Source organism: Stegostoma tigrinum, chromosome 2 (genome assembly GCF_030684315.1).
Source record: "Stegostoma tigrinum isolate sSteTig4 chromosome 2, sSteTig4.hap1, whole genome shotgun sequence".
Classification (NCBI taxonomy): domain Eukaryota; kingdom Metazoa; phylum Chordata; class Chondrichthyes; order Orectolobiformes; family Stegostomatidae; genus Stegostoma; species Stegostoma tigrinum.
In genome coordinates, this window is record NC_081355.1 from 38,618,999 (window position 1) to 38,645,116 (window position 26,118).

The 26,118-nt window shown below is 39.5% G+C and overlaps 1 protein-coding gene across 2 annotated transcripts in view; it reads right to left on the bottom strand.

Annotated features, from left to right (window-relative positions):
* Positions 1 to 26,118, bottom strand: part of c2h18orf21 (chromosome 2 C18orf21 homolog) — a 47,891-nt gene that overhangs the window by 8,159 nt on the left and 13,614 nt on the right. For both annotated transcript variants that reach the window (XM_048550773.2, XM_048550763.2), the window contains exons 2-5: positions 21,981 to 22,093; positions 19,981 to 20,003; positions 19,697 to 19,896; positions 9,841 to 10,061 (exon numbers count right to left, since the gene is read on the bottom strand). In XM_048550773.2, the coding sequence (XP_048406730.1) occupies positions 9,841 to 10,061; positions 19,697 to 19,896; positions 19,981 to 20,003; positions 21,981 to 22,069 (533 nt within the window). In that variant the 5' untranslated portion in view covers positions 22,070 to 22,093. The remainder of the gene's footprint in view (positions 1 to 9,840; positions 10,062 to 19,696; positions 19,897 to 19,980; positions 20,004 to 21,980; positions 22,094 to 26,118) is intronic.

Sequence of the window (26,118 nt, forward strand, 5' to 3'; positions counted from 1 at the left end):
CAAAGTCCCAGGCTATCCAACTTCTCCAAATAAATCAAACGCTCTATTCCCTGCAACATCTTGGTAAATCTCTTCTGAACCTTCTCCAGCCTAATATGCTTCCTATAACAGTGACCAGACCTGGGTACAGTACTCCGAAAGAGGCCTCACCAAAATCCCATACAACCTCAGCAAGATGCCCTAAATCCTTTACTGAAAGATCTGAATAATGAAGGTAGGCGTTAAACGCTGTAACCATTGACCTGTGATGCAAATTTCAAAGAATTATGTACTTCAACCCCTAGGTCTCTGTTCAACCTTACCCAAAGCTCTTCTTTTAATTGAGTAAGTCCTGCCCCGTTTGTTTTGCCAAAATGCAAAACCTCACATTTATCCAAATTAAACTCCATCTGCCACTTCTTGGCCCATTGACCCAATTGATCAAGACATTGGTAATAGAACTGAGAATGGTACAGCACAGTAAAGGCCCTTCAGCCCACGATGTTGTGCCGAATTTTTACACTAATCCTAAGGTCTATCTAATCTCCACCTCTACCTTACACTATCTTCCATATGTCTATCTAATAGCCGCTTCAATGACCCTAAAGAGGCTGACTCCACTATCAGCTCCAGAAATGCATTCCATGCCCCTACCACTTTCTGTGTAAAGAACCTACCTCTGACGTCTCCCCTATATCCAACTTCACTCACTTTAAAACTATGCCCCCTTGTAATAGCTACCTCCACCCAAGGAAAAAGTCTCTGGCTGTCTACTCTATATCTCTGATCATGTTGTACATCTCTATCAAGTCACCTCTCATCCTTTGTCGTTCTAAAGAGAAAAGCCCTAGCTACTCAACCTTCCCTCCATTCCATGCAACATCCTGGTAAATCTCCTCTGAGTGTTTCCAACACCTCCACATCTTTCCTGTAATGAGGCAACCAGAACTGGACACAATACTCCAGATGTGGCCGAACCAGGCTTTTGTATAGCTGGAGCATATCTTCATAGCTCTTGAACTCAATCCCACTATTAATGAAAGCTAGCACACCACACGCCTTCTTAGCAACTCTAACCACCTTGGTGGCGGCTTTGAGGGAACTGTGAACATGAACCCCAAGGTCCCTCTACTCCTCCACACTGCCAAGAATCTTTCTGTTAACCCTGTATTCTGCTTTCAAGTTTGTCCTTCCAAAATGAATCACCTCAGACTTTTCAGGATTAAATTCCATCTGCCACTTCTCAGCCCAGCTCTGCATCCTATCAATGCACCTTTGAAGCTTAGAACAGCCCTCTGCACTATCCACAACTCAAATCTTAGATAGCCTTCTTCACGGTCCAATACCACCAATTTTTGTGTGAACCACAAACTTACTGACCATGGTTATGAAAATCAAATTCATTTCTGTTAGTAATTCATATTGCTTCGTGCATTCAATAATCATAGAATCCCCACAGTGGGGAAACAGGCCCTTCAGCCCAACAAATCCACACCAACACTGTCAGCATCCAACCCAGACCCATCCCTGAACACTATGGGCAATTTAGCATGGCCAATCCACCTAGCCTGCACATCTCTGGGCTGTGGGAGGAAGCCGGAGCACCTGGAGGAAACTCACGCAGACACAGGACAATGTGCAAACTCCACAGACAGTTGCCAGAGGGTGGAATTGAACCCGGGTCCCTGGTGCTGTGAGGCAGCAGTGCTAACCACTGAGCACTGTGCCGCCCCATTCCAATATATTGCCCTTGACTGTTTTTCTTCTATTCCTCTTAATCACTAAGTGGCACGTGAGAATACTATTAACCACTAAGCCCCACTGCCACAATCAAGCTTCCTGTCCCTTTCTGAACTACTCTACTTCTAATCAGCGTAGAAGAGACTCTTTGGCCTATCTATTTTTTCACTGATTTTTACTCAAACTGCTACTCTGCGACTCAATATTTGTTGCTTTCAAATTCATCTTTTCCTGAATGCGGCAATTCCTTCATTAGGTTGAAAACCTTTCTACCATGTTAGCCTCAGCCAGATTTAAGTGCAGCCCCATCTACAGAAACTTCTCTAGTATTAGTATCAGCTCCCCAGAAATCAAAAGTTGCGCATGTTTAGAATAAACACATATTGCATTGAAAGTGTTCCATAGAAATTCCTGTGGGAGATCTCATTTTAACATGGCCACAGGTAGAATTTAGCTTCCTCACGAGTTTCCCCTGTAACACAAGCAGGTACAGCCCAAACTGGATTGAGTGTTAATCTGCTGACCGATTTAATTTCCAGCAACATCATAAATCATTCTTTAGCAAACACTTAAGCTTTGTATGACTTGTAGCATCTCCCAACTGTTTGAGATCAACATTAAGAATCCTATTGTTTACATTTGGGTCTCAAATGTCTCCAAACCCCAGGTGGTTTGAAAACAAAATTCTGATGTTATAGTGGGGTCCAGGATGTGTAGCATGGGTACTGTTGTCTCTAAGATGACCAGTATCTCTAAGGGATGTACAAGCCAAGTAAAAGCATTCAGGACAATACTTGCAACTCAACTGTTTCTTCCAGTCTGTCTTGAACTCTGAAATCATTATTTGATCCACAACTCACCCATTACCTCAAGGCTGCCATAAACAGTGCATCCCACTCCACACTTCAGATGACTTCCTTTCTATGCTAACCTCCCACCTACAGTCAATTCTGATCCTGCAGGACAGATTTCTTGCTGCCAGGTTTTTTTCTTCCACCCAGAATTTACATCAACTCTCAGATCACTTTCTCTCCACAAATTACTGGCCCTTTGCCTGCTTCAATGCCACGCTCCTTCTCTTGACTTTAATCCCTAGCCTCAACCAACTCCAACTCTTGGTCAGTAATTAATTCTGCCACTTTTTCGAAAGCTGAACAATTCAATTTCTTAGTATCCTTGAATTAATTTCTCAATTAAATAAGCTGCCAATGGCAATTATCAATTCCTTTAACCGTCCAGCTTTTATTCACCTCTACATTCTAACATTTAAATGATCTCTTTCTACAATTCATAATAATCAAATATCGGTCCTCTATTTGCAGGTTACTAAGGAGGTATATAACTGCATATTGCCAATTACAACTGATCACTTTCAAAGTTTAACATTCAAGGTTACTATTCAAATAGGAAAGCTGTAAATTAAAATTAATTTAACAAATAACGGCAATGCAAAACATACAACTGATCATATTCTGACACCACACACTAAATAATTCAACCAGTTGTACCAAACAGATTAAAAACAGACAGTGCAACACAGACTGCTAGAAAGACTCAGCAGCTCAGGTAATATCTGTAAAAACAGAAAGTTAATATTTCAAGTTAATGACCTTTGTTCAAAACTAGGTAAATTTAGAGATGCAGGTTTGAAAATGAGGTTTTAAAGGACATGGAAGTTCTGAGAAAGGATGGAAGACAGAAAAAGCTGAATGACAAACTTAGTCTTACGAACCAAGGGATTAGTGATTGCTTTCAGATCCAAGCTGCTTTAGCCACCTTTTTAAAACTGGTTTCTTGCTCAAGGTCAAAAACCAAACAAGCCAAAAGGGAGACAGGTTACGGTCTTAAATTGAACAGAAGACTGTAAAGTGCCTAATCAAAAGATGAGGTACTGTTTCTCAAGCTTAAATGGAGTTTCACTGCAATAGTGCATCCTGACATCAGGTCTTTTGACTCACTCTTCACACATTTTGTTTTGTCTTAAATCCATCTCATCACCATTTCCTATGACTCTAGAAGACTAAGTTGTTACTGAATCTTTCATTTTGCACTCTATCACAACCTGCTGCCTCTTTTTGGCTTCAAATGTGAAATAACCATTCTTCTAAACTTGAAATGCTGGAGCTTCATAGAGTTTCTAACCGTTCTCCATGTGCTGGTGGGTGATAAATTGATGTGCAGGAATTGACTGCAGTGCAGCAGTAAATGTGACATCATTCACATAAGTTTAAAATCATAAAATCCCTACAGTGTGGAAACAGGCCCTTTGGCCCAACAAGTCCACACCAACCCTTGGAGCATCCCCCCAAACCCATCCCCTTATAACCCACCTAAACGCTACAAGCAATTTAGCATGGCCAATCCACCTAACCTGCACGTTTTTGGACTGATGGAAAAAAATGGAGTACCCAGAGGAAACTCACACAGACACGGGGAGAATGTGCAAACTCCTCTCAGACAGTGGGTGGAATCAAACCCGGGTCCCTGGCGCTGTGAGGCAGTAGTGCTAACCACTGAGCCACCATGCCACCCCTTGTGCTCCAGGAATAAAAATAACAGAACTTCCTTTGTCTGTATCCCTTGCTCAAACATTTCACATCTAACTTTTCAGTTCATTGAATGAGCAAGCTCAAAAATTAACTGTTTCTCTCCAGATATGCTGACTGACCTGCTATTTCCAAAGTTCTGTTTCTATTTGAAATTCCAGACATCTGCAACATTATTTTTAAAATATCGATTTCTAGATTAACTCATTGCATCTTATGTATTATGCTTGTGAAACCCACATGTAAAATTATTCAATGTACCAGTCAGCCTGTAAATTTATTCACCAAAACACACGGCATGGTCAGGGCATTGAGTTTAAACATTGGTAGGCAACCTTAGATAGGCCGCATTTGGAATAGTGTGCTCAATTCTGGTTGCCACGCTACCAGAAGGTGGTGGCTTTGGAGACTGTACAGAGAAGATTTACCAGGATGTTGCCTGGTGTGGAGGGCATTAGCTATGAGGATAGGTTGGAGAAACTTAGTTGTTCTCACTGGAATGGCGGAGGTTGAGGGGCGACCTTATACAGGTCTACAAGTTTATGAAAGGCATGGACAGACTGAAACTTTTTCCCCCAGAGTGAAAGAGTCAGTTACTAGGGGGCGTAGGCTCAAGGTGCAAAGCGCAAATGTTTACAGGTGATTTATGAGGCAAGTTTTATTTAAAACACAGAGGGTACTGGATGCCTGGATCTCACTGCTGGGGAAGGTAGTGGAAGCAGATACGATAGTGACTTTTAAGGGTGTCTTGACAAATACATGACTAGGATAGAAAGAGAGGGATACCATCCCTGGAAAGGTAGGGGGTTTTAGTTTTGACGGGCAGCATATCGGCACAGGCTTGGAGGGCTGAGGGGCCTGTTCATGTGCAGTAATTTTCTTTGTTCTTTGTTCTAAAACTTCATGACCCACTTGCTGAAAATTTCTATTCTATACCTATAAATTAATCAAAACTTTACACATTACTTCATTTGTCAGTTCAGAACTCAATTCAATTATGAAAACACTTTTTATACAGAAATGCAAATTATGTACAAATAAATGTTCCTATCTTGAAGAAAAACATGCATGAAATCTATTTAGTAGACATTCAAGAATCCTTATTCAATGTACAACACCACACAAAGTAAACAGTTAAAATAAACAGCATTTACATTTATCTTTCACAAATTTGAGGCACTATATTTGGTAAAATGTGTTATTTTTGTTCAGCACTGCAGTTATATGCAGTGCTGAACCATTATTTAAAATTTGAAATATTTGAATTAGAGAAGTTTAATTGGACTTAACCACAGGGGGCAGTGTGCAGTACTTACAGAAACTGCATTGTGAGCGCACCAGAATTGCTGCACGTAACAGTCTTTTAAGTGAAAGGAGTATCGATCATTGCAAAGAAAGGGAGATCTGGAGAGACATTTGGCACAAAATGTTCTGTTTCTCTCTTCATAGATGCTGCCAGATCTGCAGAATATTTACAGCACTATTTCTTTTTGAAAATTTCAGTTCATTCAAAATCCTGCTGCCTAAATCTTATCCAAATTTCAACCATCACACCCAATCCCCAGGTTCCCAGTGTCCCAAAATCTCAAATACAGTCAAGAGTCAGAGATTATAGAGTATCGATGGTCCAAGTCATCCATGCCAACCAGGTACCCTAAATAGATTTAGTCCCAATTACTTCATATCCCTCTAGAAAATTTTCCAAAGAAGGGTCTAGACCTGAAACGTCGGCTTTCCTGCCCATCTGATGCTGCTTGTGTTCATCCAGCTCTACACCTTGTTGTCTCTATTAAGTGCCTAGTTCTGCTTAGATTGAACAATCAGTGTCAACCTGACTGTTTTCAAGGCATTGCCCCCAAACATGAACCAAAGATTGTCTGTCAACTGTTTTACTCAGCTGAAACAGGCACAAGGTATGTACATATTTTCTCCCTTTCTGCAAACTGGACCCTGTATATTAATATGTAGTTCCAGTATGCAAGCAAATGTCATACTCAGCCTCACTGACAATCTTAAAATATTATCAAGATAATTCTTACTATGCTCAATATTATTTAAGAAAAGTTGTTCATGCATGGAATCACATCTAATGTTGGAGATTGTGTTTAGAGTTTTGTATGACTTGGCTGTTTGATTACAGACAGTATCTTGCTTATTGTGCACAGGTGAAAACTTATGCCACGCTCCATCAGTCTATAGGACATATAACCCACATCAAACATCACACTGATAATCAAATGTGAGGCTGGATGAACACAGCAGGCCAAGCAGCATCTCAGGAGCACAAAAGCTGACGTTTCGGGCTCTCTGATGAAGGGTCTAGGCCCGAAACGTCAGCTTTTGTGCTCCTGAGATGCTGCTTGGCCTGCTGTGTTCATCCAGCCTCACATTTGATTATCTTGGAATTCTCCAGCATCTGCAGTTCCCATTATCTCTCAAACATCACACTACTGATTTGAGAGTCAGGCATATCTTTCTGGCTTAATAATCTGATTCTGTTAGTTGTAAACACTACTCATGATGCTATTACACAGCAGCACGATAGAGCTAGTTCCACCTGCTCAAACCTTTGTTACTTTACCCCTAATGGGCAATCTGAAATAGATTGGGTAAATTAGATTTTGGGCTCATTCATGAGTTTGCAGTGATGTGCAGGGGGACAAAATAAAAATCTTATCACAGTAGCAATTATCCTGCAGAATGATGTGCCCTATTGCAGCAATAAGCTTGCACAGCAAGCAAAAGGCTCAGCCCTATTTATAAGGTTGCTGATAAAGTTGATCTTATAGTACGAGGACCTACAGAAACCCCAACTTGTATATTGACCAGTGAAGATTGTTGTGTAAACGGTAGTAGAGAACCCCCCGCCAATTTCTCCATTAGGACATAAAAGAAAGGGAGTCATTTGACTACTTCTTTTCAAAAATGGTGACTGAGTACCAAACAGAGTCCATTAAGACATGCAAGGAAATTCTTACATGCAGTCACAGATTAAATGCAATTCTAAAGAAGGCATGTTTCTCATGGAACCCAAAGATATTAGAGAGAGTTGGGCCTGGATAAGCATACGAATTTCAGTGTGGATGTGATGCTCAATATGTAGATTTTATACCCCAAAGGCATGCTCCTTCAGACATTCACAATGAACAAGATACCAATGGTACTCAACAAGCCTGGAGTTTGCAGAATCAAAAAAAAATTGTCCAACATTTGACGCAATTCTGAAACTGGATAACATTTACCAAATAATTGAGAATGCTAAGAATTGCACTGAACGAATTTAGGATTGGTAATTTTAATTAGAATTGAGCTGTTTTAACTCCACAATATAGTTAACAGCCATTCTCTGGTTTATTTGTCACGTGATACTAAACAAAAAAAAACTGCAGATGCTGGATCTCTGAAGCAAACAAAAACAGAAATTGCTGGAGAAACTCAGTAGATCCAGCAATACCCGAACAGAACACAGTTGACGTTTTCAGTCCAGTGACCCTTCTTCAGAATTTAAACAAAGCTTTGCAATTAACACTCATCAACTAACTAGCACGTTCTCCACAGCACACAACTTTATCAGGGTCTGCTTGCCAAACAGGAGTCTCTTTACTTGCAGAATAAAAAGGCTTTTTCCCTTTACATTGTTATTTCTTATAAATCATCCTGATGAGAAGACAACAATTGGTATTTTTTCAGCAATCTGAAGGTCTCTGCTACCAAACAATTATTTAAATAGCATGCATTCTGGCTAATTTTAAAAGGAGAAAAGTGAATTTGGACTTGCAGCATATCAGACTACAATTTACCAACAAGTTATAACATTTTCTTTTTCTCATATTCAGCTCCACAAACAAATTTATAAAAAAAAAGTGTACTCATTCCACAGAATCAAAGGGTTACGGCATAGGAGGACACTATTCAGCTCTTCATGTCTGCACCAGCTCTCCACGTGAGCATCGTGACCTTTATCCCCCACAGGCTTGCATAGTGTTTATTTGTTTAAATAATCATCTAATGCTGTCTTTAATGTTTAGATTGAACCAGCATCCACCACACCTCCAGACATTCCAGATCTGAACTACTTATGTGAAAGTTTTCTCATATCACATTTGCTTTTTTTGTCAGACCACTAAATCTGTACCCTCTAATTCTTGATTTTAGAAGCAGGAATAGTTCCTGCCCCCATCTACTCTATTTAGCCTCCTCAACTTTGAAAACCAATATCAAAACTCCTCTTTGCCACCTTCTCTCCAATGACGGCAGCCCAAACCTCTCCAATCTAGCCTCTTAAATTCTGTGTCCCGAGAACTAAGGCTCATCCAACTCCTAATCTGGCACCATGATATTTTGCCAACACCAAGTTTGGCGCACTACTCACTATTTGCTATGAATTCAACCTGGGTGTCTTTTCCTCCTGTACAATTTAGTAACATATCCAGATCCAATTTCCACAATGCAAATTAACATCTCACTCCGGTCTCCATCTTAAATTCATGCCTTTATTCTGCTTCACTCCTTCCGTTATTATGCAATTTTCTCATTCCCATCCTGTTCCTTCTTTCTTTCACTGCCATGTATTGTACCCATTCCTGGCTACACATCTATTTTATTCAATCATCTGTTTGCCTCATTCAGTTACATACTCCACTGCTGCTTATTTCTATTGCTTTTGTAAAGTAGTCTTGTTTGTTCACCTGTGCTGCTGCTAGGACCAACAGCAGAGGTTTGAATACTCATGAGAATCTGAAATCCTACTCATGTACTGGCCAGAGTATACAAAGATGTGCTTTTGCAAAACTAGCCCTATGAGCAAAGTGAGAAACCGGACTCAAGGAGAACTGGACCAGGTGTTAGAGACAAGGGAGTTCAATCTGCCAGGCTGATTAGACCTCCAAAATGTCAATTGTAAGTGTGATAATCGGCATGATAACAGAAGGATCAGGCTTTGGGCATGTCTCCTTCTGGCTGTCAATGTGACCAAATGTCTAATTAAGTACATCCTATTTATTTGCTGTTTTTAGCCTCATTGCGGAATCCTCAAATCAGAATTCTAAGATCCATCCATACCAGCAGCTTTGAAAAACACAATTATATGGAATCTATAGCATAGAAACAATTGGCCAAAATAGTCTACACTAATAGTTAAGAGCTGCCTTATATCATGTTCATCTAACTTTTATAGAAATATGCAAATTTATAGAAGCACGCCAATATTAATCTATCGTGCAGCCAAAGACCTCAGCTAACACACCCTAGATGCCTGTTAAGCAATACCAAAACAAACCTACAAATTGGCTGGATGAAAGTGCTTCCTTAACTAACTGATATTTCCACATGCCCCAAAACGTTTGATTTGCGTGCAGTTAAAAGTGATTTCCAACAGTATAGCTGATACAAATGACACATGCAGCTGATGGAATCTAAAGGGACTTGTCCGTAATTGTGAAGCTATAGAAATGAGAGAAGGCTTTGAGAAAAATTAACTGAGTTACTTCAGAAAATTAGTTACTTAGTGACAAGGTTATGACAACAGATAGTTAAGACTGAGATACAAATACAAATGAAAAAGATAAAAAATTACCGTGGAGTTGTAGCTACACACTTGCTTTTAGAACTTGACTTATTCGTAAGTGGGGAATAAACAGTTTCTTGCTGCATGGACTGAGGAGTTCTTGCTTCATGTGTTTTCATGTCTGCTTTTGTTTTATTCAAGCTTCTAGGGATGCGGGGCCTTGCAGGAAGACACATCCGATTTGCTCCGTAGAATTTGGAAGTTTCTTTACATGTGTAGCATGTAACCAGCTGCAGGGATTTTAAAAAGATAGTAAATAGCTATGCTCAGACTCATACATTAAGCTGACAAATGACAGGTGCCCACTAAACAATCACCAATCTTTGGCAGCATCTTCAAACTTGTGACCCTCTATCACCTATAAGAACAAGGGCAGCAGACAGATGGTAATACCATAACCTGCAAGTTCTCCACTAAAGCTACACATCATCCTGATTGAAGGAACTGTGATTATAGTTCAAAAAGTCATCAAATCAAAATCCTGGAATTTCTTTCGTAACAATTTTGTGGATGCATCCACATCAAAAGGACTGTAGCAGCTGAACAAGGTAGTTCACCACTTTCACGACATAAATAGTTGAACTGGATGAAGGTATAGACTGAGCAGTATCAAGATAGAGAGGTTTTCTAGTCTCATTCAAAATACAGTACCTCTGCCAGAGTGTGTTAGGATTTCCACAAATTGACAATAGCAGAGAACAGAATGTATTTATGTCATTAAAATTAACATTACAATGACTCCTGAATTGTTACATGGATTTAACTTGGCTGAACTACACAGACCAGTGAGATTGAAAGCTTCAATCAAGGCAGGTGGCAGGAGTGCCAAAATTAGACTGATCACATTCTGGGCTAGGAAAGGGGAAGTTGGTCACCGCTGAAGACCCAAACACTTGGAAATACAGGTGTCCACTAAGGTCAAATTGTAATGCTCTTTGCATTCAAATGGCCTGCTGAAATAAAGCCGTGTCAAGCAGGAATAACCTGTGGTACAAAGGATGATCAGATGTGCAAACTAAATGTCCACAAGATGGAATCAATTAACAATTGCAAAAATTTAAAAGACAGACTAGGAACATAAGATTTCTGTTGTGAATATATTTTTTGAACTAAGGAGATGATAGTAATCAAATCAAGCTTATAACTGCTTCTTTGTTAATACCCCTTGTGCAGCTGCAATCTCTGCCTACAAAGATTTGATGCAACACTAAATATAGCATTCAGTGGAGTAGGTTTTATGCAGTGAGCAAGGAAGAAAAACGAGGAATAAAATATTATGAAACTATGATAGATTTGGACATTCAACAGATAAACACCCATACAACTGTTTATGGTAAAAATGTCAAATTGAAATCACATTTATTTATTTTCAAAATGACAGAAAAATGTTTGATCTTTCAGGCGTAAATGTGGGATTCGCATCACAAATCGTTGAAGTAGAGTCCATTTTAAAAAAGCATACTTCCAAGGGAAGAATATTAAGATATACGGGATTTCAGCAATCTAGTGGGATTATGTTGGTATTTCATAGGGGAATTAGGAACATTTGTTGAGGTGAATGATTCATTTCTGGTTATAATATTTTGTGACATGCATTAGTTGTTGTTCTTCACCAAATGCAGACTGAAAATCAGAGGCATCTTGACGCTCGGAATACAATTACTTATACATGACATGCAGCATGCATACTAAACAGCTCCAAAGTACAGATGACATAAGCAATATTTTACTATAAAGCAAGGATCAGTCACTCAAACATTACTCAGCCTGTACTTTGATTCACACTCACTATGTAGGTTACCAGACTAATAATGCAGCATTTATTAAATGGCCCTGGAAACTACCATTGTGGTCAATCCAGATATTGCACTAAAAAAAAAATCAGTTTCACTGAAACACAAGCTCATTAGTGCTGCAGAGATGACTGTACAAAAATCCTTTAAAGAGGCCTCTAAGCAGATGTGTATTATTTCTGGCAAAGAACCTTTTGAAAACAGCGTGTTACCGACAGCCTGTCAAAGTGTTTGATGCACTTCTTGTTATCTAAATCCAATGGGTTTCTTCGGAGTGCTCTGGAAGAACAGATGTACATTGTATGCTCACATCTGAAGGTCAGTTCAATTTTATTTAAAAGCACAACAGTAAATTTCAATTCTTAACCAGTTGAACTAGATCCTACTTGAATCTTTTCATGCACAATTAAAGAGATTAGTTTAAAATTATGTTTCTACTTGGTGACTTGTTAATTATAGAGCTGGCTCACATAAATACCATAATCTATCCACAGGTAATTGTAAATAAACAGACTAATTTTTAAAAAAAGACTGAATACTTTAATACTTACTGATACAAATGCAGCCATAACAAAAGAAACTTGACATTTACAATTTACAAACTGTACAGTCGTGTGGTACTAAGCACTGGTTCTGATGAGGACAGAAACGCATTAGCTTCCAGTCAGACTGGAGTGCTGAATTGGGTGGGACTAGTTGTAGCCACTGTTTGCTCTTCACAGAATTTTAAACCAATCCCGTTACAAGGGAGGGTTACCAATTCATTCATGGTGTTCTATATTCTAATTAGCAAAGAGGAACAAAACGAACATTAGCTATGAGCAGATTTACGCAGTGGCTAATTTATGTAACCATAATAAAGACTCAGCCACAACAAACTAATTCAAATGAAGGCAGGAATTTGTAACAAAAAGCACTGTTTTAAAGAACCATACTTTGATAATATAAATCATAAAATTAAAGCATAAATTGTAAAGAAAATCATTGCTCAAATATTTAACACTATGATATTTTCAAGACAAACGTCCCAGTTTCTAACTTTTGAAAATAATTTTAATCTTAAAAAAAGGTAGGAATTAACGTTGCTGAATGTTATGTTACAAGGATTAGCTTTAATGTCGTACGATATAAAGGTCTTTTGGGGCGGCACGGTGGCTCAGTGGTCAGCAATGCTGTCTCACAGTGCTAGGGGCCTAGGTTTGATTCCACCCTCAGGTGACTGAATGTACAAACTCCACACACTCTCCCCTTGTCTGTGTAAGTTTCCTCCGGGAGCTCTGGTTTCCTCCCACAGTCCAAAGATGTGCAGGTTACATGAATCAGCCAGGAGATATGCAAGGTTACAGGCATAGGGTAGGGACGTGGGTCTGAGCAGGACACCCTTTGGAGGGTCAACGTGGACTCAATGAGCTGAAAGTCACACCGTAGAGATTCTACGATTCAGTATGGCACAAGCCCCGACACAGGTAAGCCAGCATCAAACTTATATTACAAAGTGCCTTTAATGTAATAAGATATCCCACAATGCTTCATAAAATAGTACAAAACAAAATATGACACCTAACTATGAAATATTAGGGGAGATGACCAAATGAGCCACAATGTTGTTGTGCCTAACCAATATTCAGAGTGGTTGGAGAGAAGTCATTAGACTTTGATGGTTACACTTCATCTCTTGACTCTGGTAGGTAAAGTAAATTCTTATTGGGTTGTAGTATTGGCTATAAACTTTAAAGTGATTTATCAAGCAGTATGCAAAAGTGAACAGTTACTTGACATGCTGTAAATTTACAGTTGAGCCGAATTATGCTGCTCAGACGTCAGAAAGTTCCATCTGCTGCATACACTAATCTGACATAGCCAAGATCACTAAATAGTAATCTTCATATGGTGGTTTTCTTTGTTAACCATTCAATCCCCCTCCACTTTGATATCCTTGGATGGACCTCTCAATTTAAACAAGATAGGCTGGGAGAAAAAATATCCTTAAATTAGCCATCTTTAGACTCTTCTGAAAAATCAGAAACGGCTGCACCAAATGAAGAAAAACCTTCAACATATGTAGGAAACTAGGCAGGAGGTTGAAAAGTAGGTCCTAGAGGGTAGTAATATCTGGATTACTCTCAGTGCCATGTGTTCCTATGAGTAGGAATAGGAAGATAGAGCAGATGAATGTACAGCTGAGGAGCTGGTGCAGTGGAGAAGAACTCACAATTTTGGATGATGAGAATCTGTTCTGGGGTGGAAGTGACCTGTATAAGGACGGATTGCACCTGAATTGGAAGAGGAATAATATATTGGCTGGGAGATAGGTTCGATCTACCTTGGAGTTTTAAACTAGTAAGGTTGGAGCATGCTGGTTTGGGATCCAGAGAGATAACTCTTAGAAAAAGTTCAGTCTGAGGCTGGTGCAGTTGAGAAAAGGAGCAAGCAAACAGGCAAGGCAGGCAGGAGCAACATAGAGAATGAGGTGGGGGCTGATAAATTAAACTGCATTTATTTCAATGCAAGAGACCTGATAGGTAAGGCAGGTGAACTCAGGACATTGTTGGGAACATGGGACTAGGGTATAACTTGTGCTGAAATGTGACTCAGGGATAGACAGGTCTGGTAGCTTAAATGTTCCAGGGTATAGATGTTATAAAGATGGATAGAAAGGGGGTGGGGGTGCAAAATACGAGGTGGACTGGCATTTTTTGGTTAAGGCTAACCTTATGGCTGTACTTGAAAAACAAGAAAGGGATGATCACCTTATTGGGATTGTGCTATAGACCCCATTAGTCAGGGGGAAATTGAGTAATGAATTTGTAGGTGGACCTCAGTTACAAGAAAGAATAATAGGTGGCTATGATAGGAGATTTTAACTTGCCAAACAGAGATTGGGGCTGTCAATGTTAAAGGCTTGGATGGAGAGGAATTTGTTAAGTGTGTACAAGAAAACTTTCTGATTCAGTATTGGGATATACCTCCCAAAGAAAGTGCAAAACTTCACCTACTCTCGGGAAATAAGGTAGGACAAGTGACTGAGGTGTCAGTGGGGGAGCACTTTGGGGACCGTGACAATAATTCTATTAGTTTAAAAGAGTGATGGAAAAGGATAGACTGGATCTAAAAGTGATAGTTCTAAATTGGAGGAAGGTCAATTTTGAGGGTATTAGGCAAGAACTTTCAAAAGTTGATTGGGAGCAGATATTCACAGGTAAAAAAGGGACAGTTGGAAAATGGGAAGCCTTCAAAAATCAGACAACAGGAGTCCTGAAATAGTATGTTACTATTAGGTGAAGGGTAAGGCTGGTAAAGGGGTAGGAAATGCTGGATGACTAGAGAAATTTAGGCTCTGGTCAAGGAAAGAAAAGGAGAAACCACGTGTCAGGTATAGACAGCAAGGATCAAGTGAATCCCGAAAGCCATACAAGAACAGAGGGAAATCGTGAGGATGAAAAAGGGACACAAGATAGTATTTGCAAGTAGGGTTGATGAGAATCCAAAGAGATTGTACAAATATATTAAGGACAAAAGAGTAAGTAGGAAGAAAACAGGGCCCCCTGTTCTCTTAAAGATACATAAAGATGAGAAAGGCCACATACACATGGAACCAGAGGAGATGGGTGAAATACTAAATACGTAAACGTTGATGCAAAATACTACGCAGAAGGAAATGAAAGCTAGAGAACTTGGAAAAATAAATAGTGATACCAAGAAAAGTGTCCATGTTACAGAGGTGGTGGTGGTGCTGGGTGTCTTAAAATACATAAAGGTGGATAAATCCCCAGACCAGATCAGGTGTACCCCAGAACTTTGTGGGAAGCTACGGAAGTGACTGCAGGGCTTCAGCTGAGATATTTGTATCATCGATAGCCACAGGTGACTAGAGGTTGGCTAATGTGATGCCACTATTTAAGGAAGGTAGTAACGAGAAGCCCAGGAATTACAGACCAGTGAACCTGACGTCAGTGGTGTGTAAGTTGTTGGAGGGGATTCTGAGGGACGGGATTTACACGTATTTGGAAAGGCAAGCACTGATTAGGGATAGACAGCATGGCTTTGAGCGTGGGAAATTATGTCTCACTAACTTGAACTTTTTGAAATCAGAAGGAGGTGCATGTAAGGAATGAACTGATGGAATAAAACTTGGGAAAGAGAGAGATAGGAAGAATAGTGGCATGGACTATATTCTAAATGGGGAGAAATCTCAGAAATTTGAGGTGCAAAGGGACTTGAGAGTCCTAGTCCATGATTTTCTCAAGGTAAACTTGCAAGTTGAGGCAGTAGTTAGGAAGGCAAATGCAATGTTGGCATTTATTTCGAAAGGACTAAAAATATAAAAGCAGCGGTGTACTTTTGAGGCTCTCAAAGGCTCTGGTCAGGTCACATTTAAACATTCAGAGCAATTTCGGCCCCATAGCCTCACGAAGAATGTGCTGGCCCTGGAACGGGGAGGTTCACAGGAACAATCTCAGGAATGAAAGTCTTAACATGAGGAGTGTTTGAAGACTCCAGGTCTATAATCAATGGAGTTTAGAAGGATGAGGGAGGGGTGGTATCTAATGGAAAAACTTACATCATACTGAAAGGCCTGGATGGAGTGGGCATTGCAAAGATGTTTCCCTTGGCAAGGCAGAATAGGACCCCAGGGCAGAGTCTTCCGGTAAAGAGAAGACCCTTTTGAACAGAGATGAGCAGTTAGACAGTGGTGAATCTAATGGAATTCGTTGTCTTAAATCCATGACCTGGCCTCCACTGCCTTCTGTGGCAGAGATAGATGGATTCTCGATTGTGAAGGGGTCAAAGGATACAGGGAGAAGGCAGGAGGATCGGGTTAAGTAACTATCAGCCATGATCGAATGGCGGAGCAGACTTGATGAGCCAAATTTCTGCTTCTGTGTCTTATGAGTTGCCAGATGAAGTGCTGGAGGCTTGTACTATACAACATTTTTGGCATCTGGATAAGTATATGAATAGAAAGCATTTAGAGGGATACAGGCCAAATGACTCAAGAGGAATTTAGGAGACTTGGTTGGCATGACTGAGTTGGACCAAAGGTTCTGTTTCTATGCTGTACAGCTCTATGACTCTAGGTGAAGACTGATGAACACAGAGCAGTGGACCTTTTCTATATGGATTTCAGCAAAGTGTTTGACAAGGGTCCACATGGTAGAGTGGTTAGCAAGGTTAAATCACAGAGTACAGGGAAAGCTAGCCATTTGAATACAAAATTGACACAAAAAAGGTAGCAGTGATGGAGGGTTATTTATAGACTGGAGGCCTGTGGCCAGTGGTGCTGAGTCTACTACTTTTGGTCATTGAAACAAAATGATTTGGATGTGAACAAAGAAATATGGTTAGTAAGCCTGCAGGTGACTCCAAAATTGCTGGTGTAGTGGGCAGCAAATAAGGTTACCTCGAAGTACAACTGGATTTTTATCAGATGGACCAATGGACTGAGTAGCAGATGGAGTTTAATTTAGATGAATGTGAGGCACTGCATTTTGGTAGGGCAAATCAGGGCAGGACCTATGCACTTAATGATAAGGCCCTAGGGAATGGAGCTGCTGTTTTACGAGATTTTCAAAATGTTTGTGTTTATATCCCCTTGACAAATATCAAAGATAGTAATATACAGAGTGTTTTTTTTGTATGGAACATCATTTTAGTAAGGCTATAATTGATTAGAGTGTGTATACAAGTCTGGTGCTGTAAGTTATAGGTGAAGATGCATCTAGAATTCAAAATGATGAAGTCTGATGAAATATATAGTATCATGGGGTGACAGGCAGCACAAGGAAGACTGGCATGAGATGGGTAAATTGGTGAATTTTTAATACATAATGACTAATTTTACTTATGATTGTCAAGATCTGTGATCAGGTGGAAAGGTTTATAAAGATCAGTATGTTATATTTTCCCTATCCAAGATAAGCAAAATTTGATGACTACCACTGAAATTAAGACAAATTAACAGTTTGTTTACACTGTGCAAGTAACATTGTTAGAAAATTGCTTCTGGGAAATTTAACCTCTCAAAATGTTTTTGTTTAATATATATGTGAATATTTACCTGGTTCTTCAATATTTGTTTAAATTGTTATACCTTGTAACCCTACCTAAGTTGGGAATCACCTCTTTTTTGGCCAAGGTTTTGTGTGCATATAACAAGCAGTATTTAATGTATGAGACTAAGCAATGTATTATAGATTTGTTACAACACAGGAGAATATTTGTTCAATCATGTGTTGATGCTAGCTCTTTATAAAAACAACTCAGCTAGACCTACTCCCTCTCAGGTCTTTCAAATTTTGTTTTGTTCAGGTGTTTATCCAATTCTCTTTTGGAAAACCACTTCTCAGGCAGGGCATAACAGAGCCAAACAAATTATGTAATAAACTTTTTCATGTTGCCGTAAATATTTTTGGTCAGTCAGGATTGGAGGGTTTGAACTCTAGGTAGAGGCTGAAAAGGCGGGAGTATGTTTCCTAGAGAATCAGAGGCTGTGGGTGTCCTTATAGAGGTTTATAAAATCATGACGGGCATGGTTAGGGTGAAAAGGCAAGGTTTTTTCTGCAGGGTGGGGGTGTCCAGATCTAGACAGCATAGGTTTAAGGTGAGAGGGGAAAGATTTAAAAAGAGACATGAGGAGCAACTTTTTTTCACACAGAGGATAGTATGTTTATGGAATGAGCGGCCAGAGGAAGTGGTGGAGGCTGGTACAATTATAACATTTAAAAGTATCTGGAGGGGTATGTGAATAGGAAGCATTTAGAGGGATATGGGCCAAATGCTGGCAAATGGGACCAGATTTATATAGGATATCTGGGCAGCATGGACAAGTTGGACCAAGAGGTCTGGTTCCATGCTGTATATCTCTATAAATCTGAGTTTAAATTGACACTCTGGTTCTCAATGCTTCTACCAATAGGAATAATTTCTCTCCATATACTATCATGATACTATGATTGTGAATACCTCTATCAAGCCTCTCAATCTTCTCTTTCCAATCACCAGTGCAGATAGCCCAACTCAAATCCTTCATTCCTGGAACTATTTACCAAATACTTCCTGCACCATCTCCAAAGCCTTCACATTCTATCTAAAGAGTGGGATCCAGAACTAGACGGAAGACTCCAACTGAGGCTAAACTCGCACTTCACAATAATTCATCATTCCTTTCTTGGTCTTGATCTCCTATCTCACTCAGGCAATTCTATATTTGCGCCACCACTATTGTATTTCATGGATTTCAACTTTGCTGCTGGGCCACTTAAAACTTCTATATTAAAAAGGCATACAGGACTAAATAATCTAATCTCTTTTCAAAATCTAAGCCCAGGAGCCCTGATAGCATTCTAGTAAACCTACAGTGAACTCCTTCCAAAGCTGTACACACTACAAATGTTGTGCCCAGATGTTGTGATTATGTAATGTAATCTGATATCATGGTTGCATGTCATGGTTAGAAGCTCCAGAAATACCCCAAAGTTGGCAAACCTATATAACCAGAATGTCAGATGCAGACAGCCCCTTTCCCAGCTCCAGTACTTCAAATAACAGCAGCTGCAGGTTATTGGTAAGAAGAGTACTGGTTGCAACATTATTAATTCTTCCTTCAACTTAGCTGGAAACTTTTGGGAACATGGGGGTCGTCTCGTGCTCTGCAGGCTGTCAAGTTACCAGATTCCAGAATTAATACATTCTTCCCTCAAAGGAAAAGGACTCTGGGGATGGTAGTCTGGGAAGCCCGACAAACAAACCTAAAAAATATTCTACTGGCAGCAGTCAGAATGAGGCCCAACTCCAGATTAAAGCAAAAAAAATTGCTGCAGGAGAAACAGAGTCCCAGGGTATTTGGCTCATTCAACAAACTACACAATAATCATTCTGAAAACAAGGACACCTGGTGTCCCTAATTTACAGGTTGCATGGTATAAACAAACAAGTCCAAGTTGGTCTAATTTGGAGGCTACTGTTTGCTTGAAGGTGTTCATGCTCAGAGCATATAATGAAAATGGAGATAAAGGAGGGTAAATATTACAGCAGCTTTTCCTCAACATCGACAAGATTGTGTCAAATCTTACCAAAGTACTCCTTGAGTTTCTATATTTCTGCAGTTGGTGCACTTGTTTGAGGTTAAGTTTCCAATTGGCTGCTTCACGTTGCAGTAGCTTTTTAATTTGCACAGTCATCCTCCTTTTGGATTTTAGTCGAACTCTGTGGTTTCCAGGGAGGAAGCACTCGAAGCAATGGCTACATACTCCTTCTGGATTAACTTTCACACCTGCAAAGAAAAGACATCGTAAAATTTGGTCCAAAATTTGCATGTTGATCCAAACAATGAGACAGCAGAGTGTTTTATACTGACCTGTTATAGACTGACATGTCCATCTGAAACAGAAAAAGCAACAAAGACAATCAAAAATTATTTAAACCCACAAATTTTTATAAGCAAACAGAAAACTGTGGAAAACACAGATCTGATTGTATTTACAGGGACAACCTGAAATACCAACTTTGTTTCTCTTACCTCACATGCTTTCACTTTGAACTTACAGCTTCTGCAGTGCTTTGCTCCTCTATCTTTTTATTACATTGTATTGTAATCAGTGTACAATTTCACAAAAAAGAAACAAAGAAAAGCTTAAGATATAATTGTTGAATAGCAGATTACTAAAAACCTAACATCTGAGTAACCTATTTAAATTTTCTTTTGCTTTTGGTAATACTCCCTTCATACTATAATAGGCAGGAGAAACATTACTTCAAAAAGAGAATAAATTCTCTGATCTTGGATGCAAAGCACTGGTACAGTTGTGGCAGCAGTTAGCCACAAGTAGCACCATTAAGTTTAACATGATGATGGGCCGAGATTTAATTCCCTTCATGTAATCAATATACTCTGAAATCTCAACATCTATTGATGTACTACCGGAGACATCCGAAAATACTGGCACATTCCAGCCAATCTCCTGGACATGTTGGCATGCTTCCCAAAGATATCTGTAACATGGACACATATTTGAGACCCTTCTGCAAATACTGACACACTCCTGCTGTTCTTTCACAGTAGCGACCCATGCTTGTACATCGTAACCCCTCTGTCCATATATGCACATTAGAACTCAAAACTTAAGTCAGCTACATCACAGCAGGATAAAGTTTGCATTACCATAGGAGAGAATAAAAGAAATCTGTGCATAACCCAAACCCGACAAATTGCACTTGAAATATTTTGGCTTAAAGCAAGATTGGCCAAAAAACAGGATCATGACAATTTCCAAGCCCAAACTGGATCAAAATAGGAAAAAAATTGGGAAGTACTGGTTTAGAAAGGCGTAATGGAGCCAAGATTTCAGTGATCTAATTCCTTTACAAGGATACTGCAGACTGGAATTACAAGTAATCCAAACAGGACTGATCAACCACAGCTACTTCACAAGATTTCCTCTTGTTTTGAAGAAGTTGAAAAGTAATATTATGCATTCATTAGCTCCAACTTGCCAAAAAAGACATCTTCAGCTGCCCAGCACCCTATAATAAATCTGAGAGTGAAGAACTATGAATATATGATGGAAAAGCACTTTCTTCCAATCCCCAAAGGAGTCTTTGAGCTTTTCAATTTCTGTGATTCCCTAATTTGCAAGGCTGTTTATTTTTCCCACAGCCGCAGCTAATTGAAACTGACAGAGGTCATTCCTGAGGGTTCACTCAAACCTAGGATCCCCGGTCAATACAAACCATTCCCTTCATGTCTGATTAAAAAAATTCGCCGTACCTGGCCTCCAACATTCATGTATAAAGTAGAAGCATTTTTAAATATACTGCTGCTAAATGTATTAATAGAGGCAACTGTGTGAAGCACTGACATATTCATGATCAAAGTAAGAGAGACCCTGAAAATAGAAGTGGAGGAAGTTGTTTCTTTCCACTGTTCCCTTGACAGAGGCTGTTTAAAACTATTTTTTCCTTTTGTTTTAAATGGTGATTATTACAAATGAGTTTCTCTTGAGCCACAATTACTATAAAAAATACAAATAAAGGGCTAAAACAGGGAAAGAGAGTTATTACATCAAAATCATTGAAAGCCAACAAACCAGTTTCTATTCATATTTGAAAGTATTTAATATTTTGGCAGTTTAAAGAGAGGTTGTTATGAATAAAATGGTACAACCAGTCAGATGCAAAATTATAATAAATATCTAGATTTGCAAATTAACTGGTCATTCCCATTAGTTGATCGATATAAAGTCTCAGTTCGGCAGGATATCATCTCCACACTATATTCTTAAATTCAATTGACCATTAACATGGCCGCAACAGCCGTGAAAAAAGTTGGTTAAAATTATTCAATCATATGATACTTACAAAAGGTAGCGCGCTTCCGCTGGACAAGTTTCCTTCAGTTGAAAGGCCAAATTCTTGAGAAACTGCAATCTTTTTGCAACACTGGCCATGTTACATCAGTGGAAAATTGTGACCTAGACAAAATTAAAAAAGTATGCAAATAAATACTAATTACTAATAGCCAAAGTTTGTTGACATTGAACACTGCTTGCAACTGTGCATGCATTGCACTCCAGAAGTACGCACAATTCCAAAAATACCTCACGATTACAATGCCAATGACATCAGACACAGAGTAGTAGCACTTGTGCAAGGTCAGGGGTGCAAGATCAGAGAGCGAGGTCGGGATGAAGGGAGCTTGGGGTGTGGTGGCAGGAGGACGCCTAATATAACAGGGAGGGCAGTGTTGCCGTGAAGATGATTAAGAGTATTGTTTGGGTGAGAAGATAGTTTCTGCTTTGCCCAACCCTTGGCCCTTCATAGAACTGCCCCACTACCCCCATTCCTCTGCAAAGACAACCCCTTTTTCCCTCTTCACAGCTACACTAATTTTAAAGCCAAGCCTCGTGTGTGTTCATGTGTTCAGAAGTACGTGAATTTCAGTGGTGCCTAGTGTGCATGTACGCAGTGTCAACAAACATGACCTTATTACCAAAAGGTTGTTCACAAAGAAAACACGTGCTTCATCACACTAATGCTTCAGTCATGAACTTTCCATGAAGAATCCACAGTTCAAATCCCAGCCTTCACTAACTCTGGAATTGCAGTGTGTCCCATCAATATCTCCAGTCAATGAGGAATCAACACAGTCCTTTCTCAAATTTGCCAAAGATCACCTTGGGGGCATGGTAACGTTCGTGACTAATGTTGCTCCAGAAGCAACAATTTAGTGTACAATGCAGCAGCCACTGATACCAGTCAGTGCAGCTTAGAGCCATTAGAAAAACGTCATCTTCAGTGCTTGACTCCTGCCTGGCTGCAATCTTAACTGACTTGTTTAACAGAGAGCACTATACACCTAAGCACAACTGTCTCCTAACAATAGAAATCTAAATGTAAAGATCAAAGTTACATGTATGAAATTCTGATTAAATGAATTTGGAATGCTGAATTCATATTGTAGCGTACTTTTATGTGTATAGCACAACTTCTCCAGAATAAGACACAATCTGGTATTATTTCTGAAACAATTAAATGAGGAGAGAATGCTTTATAGACTAGGTTGCATTTCCTTGACTACAGAAAATCAAGGAATCAACTAACTGAGGCTTCAAGTGATCAAAAGATTTCACAGGATATCTAGAAAGAAAATTTTACAGGTAAACTCCTGACCAATGATCATAACTACATTAAGAGTAGTACTGTGAGAAATCCCCTCTGCACGCAAGGAATAATTAAAACTTAGAACAATCTGCACCTCCCATGACATTGTTCAAACCCCAAAGTCACTGACACTGATTTAGGTTTTTAAGAAATTAAGGCTTATGGTAACAAACCAAGATGTAAAATACTGATGATGAAGGATCTAATTAAATGGCAGAACAGCCTTGACTTACTGCTCTTTTCATGTTTCTTTCTAAAGATTTAAAGTTAAGTACATATACAATGCTCTGCAGTGATTCAACTTGTAAACCAAAGGATTTTACGCTGTCAGCAAGATCTCAGAGCATTTTAGTTTGACGATCACTTTCTGAACTTAAATTTCACATTGCTTTAAGTTTATTTTCTTTTCCTCCACTAGGGGCAACGTTATTGACAAAACCAATACTAATTGTACATCCTTAATTGCAATTAAGTATTTGGTAGCGAGACAACTTCTTAAACTAATGTGTGAAGATAATTCTGCAGTACTTTCAAGCTGGGGATTCTGAACTTTGACCCAGCAACAATGAAGGACCAGTGATGTAGATCCAAGTATCAACAAAGTGCAACTCGGTGGGGAAGCCGGCAGTGCAGTCCTTCCAGTACACCTGTTGTCCTTAAACTTTGAGGTAGCAGAGGTCAGTGCAAAAGGAGCTTTGGCAAGTTGCTCTAATGTTCTCTGCAGGTGCGTTTGGTGATGGAGAGTGTGAACACCTGATATGGTGGATGCTGTGCATATAAAGCAGCCTGTCATGCATGGTTTCGAATTTTGAGTATTGTTGAAGCTGCACTCATAGTATTTGCTCACATTTGCCTTTAGTGTATGGGGCTTCATTAGAGGCAAGGTGGTGAGCTACTGAAAGTAAATGAACTGCTCTTGCAGTCACTGTGTTGGCAGTCAAGTTTCTGTTCAATGGTGAACTTTAGAATATTGATGGGGAATTCAGGATCAACTATACTACTGAACGTCAAGGGAGATGGTTAGATTCTCTCCTGTTGCAGACAGTTATTGTCTGGCATATGTGGCACAAATGCTGCTCATCATTCATCAGCATAATCTTGAAAGTTGGCCAGTTTGCTCTTTGTGGATTGACACTGCTTCATTACCAAAGTAAGTTGTGAACTCTCACTTCTGACATAATGATAAGGGAAGGCCACTGATGAAGCAGCCAGTTTTTGGTTGGGGTGAGGATACTGTCCCAAGGAATGTTGAACTGATTGATGAGAAATATCTATCCCAAGGAATTTCTGCAGCGATGCCTAAGCATTGAGGTGATTGGCCTCGAACAATATAACCATCTTCATTTGTGCTATTAGGTATGATTCTAGACAGTGTTCCTCAATCACTCCAAAATCCTATTAACTTCAATTTAATTAGCATTCCTTAATACCAGAGCATGTTAAATGCTGCTTCAGTGTCAAGGGCAGCTATTCTGATCTCATCTCAAATTTAAACCTCTTGTCCGTATTTAGGTAAAACCCGTAAATCTGGAGCAGAATGAATCTAAGAACTCAAATAATGTTGTTAAGAGCAGATTAATGAGCAATGTTATGAAAGCACATTGTATAAGATTATTATATTTGGGAACGTCTTTTTCATGCCAAATAACACGATGTTACATGAGCTGACAGGAGTTCCGCACAATGGCTGGTCTGTGACTTGGTTACCATGGAGACTGGAGACAAAATATACATGCAATATTTAACACCTGAAGGCAAAGATAGAGCCTGCTCTTTTACCATGGACTTTGACTGAAGCAGGTGTTTTTGCTTTACTGTAAATTTACAGACTCCCATTAAATAACACTGGACAGAGTGAGAGAGAGATACACATACAAAATATAAAAGCTGCTGTGCTGTGCAGTGGTATGAGGTTGTTTTCTCTATTAGTTTCCAAGCAGAATGCGAAGGAAAGTTTGTCAATTCACTGAAGAGAAGGAGCCTGAACTGACTTGAAAAGACTGGAAGAATCACCACAGCGGAGCTAGGAGAAGAAATCACTAATGTGGCCATCCTGCTAAAAGTTGATTCAGGAATTCTCAGGTGACCAAGGAACAAAAGCCTTCAATAATCACAAGATATGATAATTCAGCAACACAGGCAGAAGTGAACTCTTTGGAAGCTAGGACTGAAAGAGTTCTATTTTATAAAGACTGCAATTCTGTCTATAGCAATTACAGTATGGGATTATTGGTTGTATTACAGACATGATTAAGAACTCTTCAGTATTACCGTCACCTTGTGGGTAATGTCTAATTGATGTTGACTGTATAGTAACAGACATTCAATAGCCTGACCATTACTGATTTCCCTAATAACTAAATTAGAATCCCTCAAGTGGGGAAACAGGCCATTCAGCCCAACAGGTCCACACCAACTCTCTGAAAACATCCCACCCAGACTCAACCACCCTACATTTCCCATGGCTAATTCACCTAACCTACACAATCTAAAGCAGAGGTAACCACCAACAGAAACAGAACTAGGCAAGCCATTTAGAATAGTGGCTAGATAAGGAAGTCAAAGCTAGGAATTCTGAGGTGAGTAATTCACCTTAACTTCCAAAGCCTGTTCACCATCTTTAAGGAACAAGTCAGGAGATTCTTTGAATTTTCTGTTTGTCTGGATGAATGCAGGATCAACAGCAAGATTAAAGTAGTCTACTTGATCGACACCAGCTTCAACGACACTTCCTCCACTATTCCTCCAGTCCCTGTTGACAGAAGTGAAATTCATCTACAAGATGCATTGCACCAACTCACCAGGGCTCTTTTGACAAAATCTTCTAAACCTTCAA